The 10,500-nt window shown below is 56.0% G+C and overlaps 1 protein-coding gene across 4 annotated transcripts in view; it reads left to right on the plus strand.

Annotated features, from left to right (window-relative positions):
• Positions 1 to 10,500, plus strand: part of ABCG1 (ATP binding cassette subfamily G member 1) — a 43,507-nt gene that overhangs the window by 20,691 nt on the left and 12,316 nt on the right. For all 4 annotated transcript variants that reach the window (XM_015569048.1, XM_015569051.1, XM_006754337.2 and 1 more), the window contains 3 exons: positions 3,803 to 3,920; positions 4,725 to 4,857; positions 7,449 to 7,499. In XM_015569048.1, the coding sequence (XP_015424534.1) occupies positions 3,803 to 3,920; positions 4,725 to 4,857; positions 7,449 to 7,499 (302 nt within the window). The remainder of the gene's footprint in view (positions 1 to 3,802; positions 3,921 to 4,724; positions 4,858 to 7,448; positions 7,500 to 10,500) is intronic.

The following is a 10,500-nucleotide window of genomic DNA, read 5'->3' on the forward strand; positions in this document are numbered from 1 at the left end:
CAGCTGACCTTCTGGGGTCCCAGGGGCAATAATGAATAGAGCGGGGAGGCGAGACAAGGTGTGTGCGAGGCAGGTATCAGAGGCCTGGGCTCCTGTCGGCACTCGGTTTGGGGCTGGCTGGCTGGCTGGCTGGCCTCTGGGAGAAGTCTTGTTCTGATGTCCCCTTTGTTCTCCCCGTTATTGAATTCAGGAACCCAGTCGTTGAGATCCAGGCGCCTGGCCAGGCTCTTTCTGAATCTGTCACGTTTTGAAGTGAATCCTGCGGGCAGCTAAGGAAGCCCTTCAGCGTTCACTGAGCCGTTCGGAAGCGCCTCTCCCCACAGGTTCTCCAACATCCATTCATGCCTGCGCCGTCCGCCCAGTGCACGGAGTGTGCCCGCTGCGGGGCATAGGCAGGGCCAGAGGCTCCGAGATGGAAGGCGAGGTGCCTGAGCTGACAGCATTTCCTGCTCAGCTGCCCCGGCTTGCATTTCAGCCAGAACCAAGCTTCCCATTTTACATTTGTCCTCTTTCCCCGGAGACCCCTCCCCAGCCCCCACTTGGAAAGCATCAGGGTCTGCGAGACAAACGAGACCCCGAGCCTCCAGCTGCCCCTCCCACTGGGCCTTTCTCCTGCCCAGCAGCCCGTTTGCCCCAACGCTCCTGATGGCATGGGCCCAGCCCTCCCGCCTGTGGTCCCCTGTCCTCTCCCCTCCGAAGGTGCCCCTTCCATCTCCCATCTCAGAGGATGCCGGCAGCGCTCTCCCCGGGCCTCCGAGTCTGAGCAGAGTCCCCTTCCCTGCGATAGAGGGGCGCAGGCACCGTCATCTCTGTCTGTCTGTCTCCATTTCTCTCTCCGCCTTTCTTCTCTCTGGTCTGGGTTTTGTTATAGGTTCTGGCCTGGCTTCTGGCCTGGCTGTTAGAAGGATGGAACGCCTGTACCCTGTGGGGCAGATGAATACCCATGGCCCAGCCTGTCAGGTGATCTTGCCATGATGCCAAGAAAACGAGCTGAGTAGGCCTGATCGGCGGGAAAGTAGGGCGGCCGGGGTGTTGGGACGGTCCATCTGCATTTCACTGTGTCAGAGGGGACCGTGCAAGGCTCTGAGGTGAAGGGCAGCTTCGTTGCATAGAAATAGGGCCGTGCACGTGCTAAACGGTGTTCTGGCCGCTCAGCCTGTGCCGGGAGCCCACTTCTGAGTGAGCGCCGCTGCCTCCATCGCCGCCTCTGTGGGCCCAGGAGATCGATGCCTCCTTGATTTCTGTCTCCAGTGTCACTTTTAAGTCTTAAATCCCAAATACATGTTTGTCATATTTAAAGAAAAACTGGTTCTAATGGTAGAGAAGGGAGCCCCAAGTTGGGCCTCATATCTTCTCCACCACCGAACCCCACATGGATCCCAAGGTGAGGACCCTGCAGCATGTCACACACACGCACGCCTGTCTCTCCTGGGACCTGGTGCCCCTCTCCGAGGCATGGGTCGCCTGACTGTGAGGCCAGAGTCCCTGCTCAGCACTAGGGCTCACGGTCAGACCCACAGCTCCGGTCCGGTGGCTGTAAGGGAGGAGACCACAGTCTGTGCCCCACTCTGCCCGCCTGTTCCCTTGAAAGGGCCGGATGCCCCCCCAGCTACCACACCCATGTGAGTTCCTGGCTTCCTGTCCATGGGCATCCCGGCCTGTGACCTTCCTGCAGCGATTGTTATTATCTGAGCCCCAGGGAGGACCCCAACCCCAAGGGCCAGCACCAGGTGACGTCAGAGGGAGAGCAGTGCCCAGAGGGTGTGCCCGGAGGGAAGGGCCTCTGGGTCGCAGAGCAAGGCTGCTTTGGGGCTGTCCTGACCCATGTGCAGACTGACTGCCCTTGGCCTCCAAGTGGCCATGGCATCTCAGCAATGCGTCTGCATCCTCGGGCAGCTCCTGGTTTACAGGGAACCAGCTGGGGAACAGCCTTGAACTTTGAGAAGAAACAGCTTCTGAGAGGGTTTGCTCGGAGGTGACCCTGCTCCGGATCTGTACCGACAGGAGGCCGGTAATGAGCCGACGGCTGGCGGAGCATCTGATGAGCAGAGCATCTCATGCTCCCGTGGTGATGTCAGGCAGGTCCCCTGTGGCCCAGGTCCCAGAGCCCCTGGCCCAACAGAGCTCCATCCTGATTTGGAACCTGCTGCACGGGGAGCTTGACCTTGTAGAAAAGGGGTCTCTGGTGTCCTCCAGGCCTTCTGTCTGTCTGTCCATTGAGGGGCAGATGCAGTCCTTTGGGGTCCCCGTCCCCTCCCACCCATGGGTCTCCTTTAGCTCCCGCCGGCAGGTGTTTGCTGACCTGGCATCATGGACCTCCCAGTGGTAGGCATCTGCCTCATTTGCAGCTCTTAGCCACTCTTCCAGACGCCTTCCATTTGTCCCTCTGTCCCTTCCCCACAGGGACAACTGTCTCAGCCCTCCCCGGGCACTGCCACTCTCCGTAATGAGCCGCGTCGCAGGGCCACACGCTTCCTGCCTTCGTTTCCGCTTCTCTCTGCCCGATTAAACAAGGCCCTGGGGACTCCCCATCTGAGCCAAGGTGGCGCCTGGTGACTTTTAACATGTTCAGGAGTCTTATCTGTGGAAGATGGGAACTCTCCAGACTGTGGCTGGGGCTCAAATAAACATGCAGGTTTGGGGTCCGGGGAACCTCCAGCCTCGGGCTGGGGGAGAGTAGGATCTGGTGGGATGCCCCACACCCCTTTCTCACTGGGCCCCCTAAACATCGCGTGGGAACTAAAATATTGCATTTGCACGGTCCCGTGCTGCAAGCGTTTCTCAGGAACTGAGAAGTGTTTCTGACTGCGGAGCCTTTGAACACGAATCCAGTCTCTTCTGTTTTATTATTTATCACACACATGAACAGTTCACCCAAAAAGAATGCGTGTGCCTCTGGGATGTGTAGATTTTTTTTTTTTTTTTGTCTTTTAACAAAGCTCTTGGAAGGAGACTTGGCAGACATTCCAAAGCAATTTGGTGTGGCTACAAATAATAAGCTTTTAATGATCAGTTAATTAATAGGCTAGCATAATAATTTATGAACAAATCCTATATGAATCATTTATATTTGTATAACTTGTAAGTAAAAATCACAAATGACATAATAAATTAATAATTTAACCATTGTCGGGGCAGAAGCAGTCTGACCAGTGGTATGACCCTGAGCAGAAGAGTGTGGGAGCCTGGACGAGTCCCTGATGCCTCTGGGACACTCGCTTCCTCATCCTGAAAGGAGAATGGTGGCTCCTCATGCCTTAGATGAGCAATGGCGAACCTTTTGAGCTCGGCGTGTCAGCACTTTGAAAAACCCTAATTTATCTCTGGTGCTGTGTCACATATAGAAATGTTTTGATATTTGCAACCATAGTAAAACAAAGACTTATATTTTTGATATTTATTTTATATATTTAAATGCCATTTAACAAAGAAAAATCAACCAAAAAAATGAGTTTGCGTGTCACCTCTGACACGCGTGTCATAGGTTTGTCATCACTGCCCTAGATAGTATGTGTGAGAGTGCTTTGTGCAGTCTAACGCAGCGGTCGCCAACCGGTGGTCCGCGGTCCACTGGTGGTCCATGAGGTCCGAAAGGTTGGCGACCGCTGGTCTAAAGCATCACACACTGGTAACTGTCATTAACATAACCCATGAAATGTGATTGAGGAAGTGGACAGAGGCGTGAAATCTCGCTTTGACCTTGGATCCAAGGTCAAATGTACTGTGTGTTTACCTGCACGGCCCCGGGGCTAAACCCAACCAGTCCTGTGATAGAGAGTGAGTGTGATCTGCTTTTCTGCAGGATACAAGACCCTGCTGAAAGGAATTTCTGGGAAATTCAACAGTGGGCAGCTGGTGGCCATCATGGGTCCTTCCGGGGCTGGGAAGTCCACGCTCATGAACATTCTGGCCGGATACAGGTGAGCACACCGTGCCCCGGATGATGAGGTCCCCGCCATATGTGGCCTGTGGCGGCAGTATGGACAGGAAAGCCACCTCAGTCCGTCCGTCCCTTCTGAAGGTTCTGCACAGGCTCCAGTGAAGCCTGGGCCCACGCCCCAGAAGGCCTCAGGCAGTAAGGATAGGCAAGGTGAGGGAGGGAGGGAGTGTGGCTGACGGGACTGTGCCCCTTCCATTTCCAAAGTACACATGGATGCCCACTCTGTCCACCATGAATAGCTTGCCCGGTGGAGGACCACATGTTTGGCTGAGTGGTCCAAGGCGCAGGCCCCCTCCTCTGTCAGCCAGGTGAGCCCCGGGGCCCTGTGTGTCCCTAGGTTCTGGGGAACTGGTTCTGACGTAGCGGCCACACCCCAGACTGCAGTCTTGGCCTTTGGGCAGCCACTGTAACCTTGGCTACACACAGGACTGTTCAGAGCCAACATAGAAATCCCCCGAGAAGCCAGGTGAATGTCTGAGCTGTGGCCGCCTGTCGGAGCATCCATGCGCATCGCTGCTTGTAGGCGGGCATTTGCTACAAGCATGCCGTCCCAGAGAGACCTCCCTCCGCCTTTCCCTGCTGTGCTGGGCATTTTCTCTGCGGTCCCTTCCTGCGAATGCTAGGCTCTCCCAGGTCTCCGTCCTTCCTGCCCCCACATCTCTGTGGCACACGGTCCAGCCTGGAAGGTGCTGGGAGGGGCCACCGCTCTCTCAGGCCCTCCCCAGCCCTGAGGGCGGGGGCAGGAGCAGGAGCCGGGCTGACCAGTCCTCTCCTGGCCTTGCAGAGAGACGGGCATGAAGGGAACCATCCTCACCAACGGCAAAGCCCGGGACCTGCGCTGCTTCCGGAAGGTGTCCTGTTACATCATGCAGGACCACATGCTGATGCCGCACCTCACCGTGCAGGAGGCCATGATGGTGAGCTGCCCCCCTCCCCTCCACTAACGGGCAGCGCTCCCTGTGGGGCTGGGCTCTGCCAGGCCCCTCCTCCCAGCGGAGCTCGATACCAGCCCTGTTTGGACAGCTTCATTGAAAACAAGCCTCTAGGCCAGTGGTTCTCAACCTTCCTAGTGCCGCGACCCTTTAATACAGTTCCTCATGTTGTGGTGACCCCCAACCGTAAAATTATTTTCGTTGCTACTTCATAACTGTAATGTTGCTGCTGTTATGAATCGTCATGTAAATATCTGATATGCAGGATGTATTTTCATGGTTACAAATTGAACATAAAGCATAGTGATTAATCACAAAAACAATATGTAATTATCTATGTGTTTTCCAATGGTCTTAGGCGACCCCTGTGAAAGGGTCGTTCGACCCCCAAAGGGGTTGCGACCCACAGGTTGAGAACCGCTGCTCTAGACCCTGGGTTGGCGTAGACCCTGGTGGCCAAATCAAGGTCAAATTCCTGAGAAAGGTATTGACCCCACCGATGTGGGTGGTCCCTTCCAAGGTGACCCCGGTCCTAGCCCCTTGGGCTGAGGGTCTGCTCTTCCCATCAGCTGTTCTTCAGTCATTTGTGGCTTTAGGGCCAAGTTCCAGTCAGCCTGGTGCTGGATTAGGTCTCCTCCTCCTCTGACTCGCCTGCCTGCCGGGTGCTGCCCACCTTCTGGGTTCCGGGCCCTCCACTCACAGAGCCCACGGCCATCAGACATGTAGTCCTGCGGAAGCACGGAGCGAGGCAGCCTCCAGAGGGCGCTGTTGGCCAGGGCAACCTGTACGCTGGGGTCCAGAATGGCCTGGCCATCATGCTCTTTGAACAGACCAGGACCCCGCAAGTGCCCTGACCTGGGCTTCCAGGGCCAGGATTTTAAAAAACCCGCCCACACCATCAGGAGCCACACTGACCCAGCTGTGGGCACCAGGAACCCCTGGAGTGTCTCCCACTGAGAAGAAATGGGAAGGCCCATCAGCGCCCTTGGCTCCTCACGGTGCATTTCATGGCAGGGTGTCTGGTTTTCTGCTTACTCCTCGTCCACTGTAAAAAGCAGGGCCTCTGAGCCTCTCCTGGCGTGTGACGCGATGCCCTCAGCCTGTCTGCCTTGCGCCCTGGTCAGAGGCCGGAGTTTGCCTCAGTTTCCCAGCCCGAGCTCCTCATCGCAAGGGGGCAGAGCTTCCTCCCTCTGGCACCGGAGAGAGGCACTGCCCAGCCTTGTGTCCCAAGGGCAACTCTTAGCAAAGGGGAGCAGGGTAAGGTGTCAGCTATGTGATCTGCTCCTTAACCTGCTTTGTGGGGAGACAGAGAGGAGGGCCCTACGGGGTTGTTCTCTCGTCCTCCCTGGAGCTCAGTGTTGTGTAAGGCAGGGGACACCTGTCCCCCAGCTGGCCCCCCGAGGAGGCCTGTGCCCCGGTGGCTCTGACTGTTTATGTGATGAGAGCACGGGGCCCTTAGGAGGAGCTTGCAAACAGAATGGGACGTTTAGTGGAAGCTTTACACATCCCATTGCTACTTCGTCTCATCTCAGGTGACCAGAAAGAATCTTCACTTTGATTTCTGGCTCAGTTGCTGCTTTCTTTTGCAAACAAGACCAGTAACTCCTGTTGTCATCTCTCTCTTCCCCTTACTGCCTCCCCAGGCTCTGCTGTGAAATTCATTTATTTTCACAATGAAACTCAATGAGATTCTAACTTGAAGCCATGATCTCTTTTACTCCCTGAGGTCTTGTCACACACGTAGGGCTAATATTGACTACCAGCTGTGGGTTATGCGTCTTCATGGCTGCTTCTGACCCTCACAACCATGAGACTAACCAAGAAGTGACACTTGGTGTCACCGGGCAAGCAGCTGGCCCGACCGAGCTGACCTAGGCCTGGCCCTGTCTGACTCCACGACTGTGGGCTCTTCTCCACTCTGCCCTGCATCTCAGTCTGTCATCGATCCTCATGGCGACTTCACCAGCTCACTGGTGGGCAGATTCTACCCTCACTATTGTGTCCAAAAGGAAACAGGCTCATTTTCTAAATCCACAGAAGTCGGCAGAACAGAACCAAAGCTGACCCTGGGCGTGGTGATGACTAGTCAGGGTTTTCCCTGGCAAGGCCAGGGGGCCAGGAGTGTGCTGGCAACCAGGATCACAAACAAGACAACACCACCAGAGTCCAGATATGTAGCGCTTGCCGATTTCTGTGGTGTAAATATTCTCAGATACTCCATGATGAGCAATGGATAGTTTTAAGCTACCAACGGTTTCCCAGGTGGCTTGTGAAATTCCTAAACATACACCACTCATCTTCAAGCCCCTGAGGCCTTTGGTTCCTTATCTCACAGTTGCCCACATCTAATTTTTCTCACGGACACAGCTGCAAATTCAGCTGAGAACGGAAAGCACCCAGACATGCATGGCTGTCCTAGACCCCGCTCTGCTGAGCCAAGGGAGGTGGGAAGCCACGGCCGTCTCAGAGGGTTTTCCTGCAGCCCCTGGGCTCTTGGCCTGTGGTGTGGCTTGTGAGGTTTGCCCTGCCAAGGGCCATCTGTTCTGACTCCACACTGTATCCCTCATCCCCTGCAGGTATCCGCGCATCTGAAGCTCAAGGAGAAAGACGAAGGCAGAAAGGAGATGGTAAGTGTGTGCCTTGGGGCCACAGGTGGGCCGGAAAGTGCATGAACTGCATTTGGCAAACACATGTGCGGGGACGTTTTGGCGCTGGCGTTGTTGGTTTGTCGCCTTACGGTCTGTGTGTGGGCAACGGTGTCATCGCAGTGTGCTGCACTCTCGCCGGGCAGCCAGGACTGGCCACTGTGCTGCAAGAGCCACAGCCTGACTCTCGTGTCCTGGAGCTGCCACACCAGGAGGACGCAGCGGGACCCCAGCCTGAGAGCTCAGGTGGCCGGAGGGCCTGGCCTCGGGTCCGCCCAAGAGCGGTGTTTTTCTTAGTTAACAGTCTGCACGCGCAGTTGTTATAAAATATTAACAATGAAGGTGGTTAGTCACTCATTTAAAAATAACCAGCCTCCACCCACACACACTTGCAAGAAGAAATTTGATTCTCACGTGTTATTAACCAGCCTTTTAAAAAAATAAGTTGACCAAGTTTCCAGGATGAGTAGGCCATCTAATCCCTTTCATGGCTCTCTTCACTCCCGGGAACAGCGAGGGTGCTGGGTAAGCAGACCCAGTGGGGAGCACCGGAAGCCCCATTGAGGGGGAAAGATGGGGGAGAGGAACTAATTTATATTTACACACATTGAAGGGAAACTCAGCTTCCCTCCTCTCCACTCCACACTGAGCGCCGGTGGGATTTTCAGTCTAGAATTTGGTGAAGTTCGGCCTATTAAATACCATGTTGTCCTCACAGCCCAGCACGGGGAGGAGCAGGGCCCACGGGATTAGCCCCAGTGGTGCACCGGGACTCTTCCTGTGTTGAAGGGAACTGGACGGCGAAGGGAATAGTTCTCCAGGCTAAGGAAACACTAGCAGCAATTCTGTTTACGTCTGTCCCTCTCCTGCCCCACATAGTAGCTGCTGTCACATAGATGTAATCCACCCTGGTATGGAAGGACATGCTGGCATCTTTAGGCTTCCCCTGGCCCTTCCTGTCCTCCTCTCCTTGCCCTCCCTTCCCTCCCGCACCCTCAGGCTCTTAGGGTTCAGCCCTCGAGTCGGGCAGGGGAGGGCTAGCTGCACAGTGTAGGTGGAGAGCCCCTTTCTGTGACCCCCAGCCGAAGCTGTGTCACGTGGGACTCTTCCATTCTGACGTTGAGAGGAATAAGTGGGTTTAACGGAACCAGAAATAGAGATGTAGGAAATGTGGGAGCCACACGTGTTTCTGTCCCTTGTCGATCAAAGGTCGTTGGCATCAGTTGGACACCTTCACTTTGGGTTGCGGTGAACAAGGAAACTTGATTCGGTGCAAACAACTCAATTGTGACACAGCGTGGGGAGGGGTGTCCCTTCAGCCCTGGCTTCCCAGGACCCAGGGTGTAATCTCCGCCACTGCCTGCAGTGCCCTGGGCTTCCCCTGAAAGGTGGGGGTGGAAGGCCAGGCCCCACCGGCCTCTGGGCAGCATGAGGCTGAGTGAGATGATGCCTGTAGAGCAGCGGTTCTCAACCTGTGGGTCGAGACCCCTTTGGCGGTCAAACGACCCTTTCACAGGGTTCGCCTAAGACCATCCTGCATATCAGATATTTGCATGACAATTCATAACAGTAGCAACATTACAGTTATGAAGTAGCAACGAAAATAGTTTTATGGTTGGGTCACAACCTGAGGAACTGTATTTAAAGGGCCAGAAGGTTGAGAACCACTGCTCTAGCGTGTCTGAGCTGCAGACAGGCGTGGCCCATAAGTAAGTAGGCCGTGGAGCACTTCCCTACAGCCTGACCTGCGCGGACCCGCCTTTGCACACAGGAGGAGGGGCTGAGGAGGGTAGGCAGCCTTTGCTGACCGGCTGGGAACACAGTGCGGAGGCTCAGCTGACTGTCTGTATTGAGGAGCACAGCCGGCCTCCCTTTTGCTTCCTGTGCCGGCTTTGTCCGTTACGTCATGACCTTCAGAGGCAGCTCCTAGCCTCATCCCGGGAGCTGGCACCGTCCAAGCCAGCCTCACACTGCCCCGAAGGCAGGCGGGGGCTGGCCTGCCTGTCCCTGTCCCTCTTACTGACAGAAGCCCAGAGCGCAGGGGACAGTGGCCTGAGGGAACTGGGTAGGGTCTAGGGGGAAAGGCCACGGGAACCCCCTCTGTCTGCTCAGGCAGAAAGGACAGGCGCATATGGCTTTCTTGGTCGGGAATGGAGGGATCTCCTGGGGGGCCGGCCCGAGCGCATGTCCTCCATGTCCCAGACCCAAGACATGGACCAGAACAGGGCCTCGTGCTTGGGCCACGCACACGTTTACATTCGGCTGCGTTTACGTGCATTTGCTCGGGGTCCCCCCTGGACCATGTGGCTGCATCATCCCCAGGGAGTGAGGGCCTCGCACTTCTCTTCAGATCCATCTGATGCCGATTGACCAAGGCAGCGAGCCACCCTGCAGGGCCACAGGTGTGCTCGGGCCCTGCACATTTCTCACTGGCAGTCTCCAGGCGGCCCACCCATCCTCCTGGTCTCAGCCCCGTGCAAGTCCACCTCCCCTGGCGATCCTTCAGGGGGAGTGTGTGGTTTATTCTGAGGATAAGAAGCCCATTACATGCCCTGACTCACTTCCCTCCAACTCCCTGCCTGGAAACACAATAGACGGGAACGTCTGGCCGGAGTGGAATGTGTAGTCAGGCCTTGTTTACCAGAAAGCGGGCTTGGCCCTCAAGAGCCTCCAGGGAGGGGGTCTTCCTCAGGAGCGAGGTCCCAGGGCCAGACATTGTTCTCTCTGACTAGTTTTGAAACAGAATTAACCTGCAGAGTGTCACTCTCGGGAGCCCACTGGAGAAAACACGCTAGATGGGCGGGAGAAGGGAAGGCACCAGCACTTGCCTCTCCACTTCCAGCGTCCCCTCCACCTCCAGCATCCTCTCCACTTCCAGCATCCCCTCCACCTCCAGCATCCCCTCCACCTCCAGCATCCCCTCCACCTCCAGCATCCCCTCCACCTCCACCATCCCCTCCACCTCCAGCATCCCCTCCACCTC

This window comes from Myotis davidii, unplaced genomic scaffold, assembly GCF_000327345.1.
Source record: "Myotis davidii unplaced genomic scaffold, ASM32734v1 scaffold512, whole genome shotgun sequence".
Lineage (NCBI taxonomy): Eukaryota > Metazoa > Chordata > Mammalia > Chiroptera > Vespertilionidae > Myotis > Myotis davidii.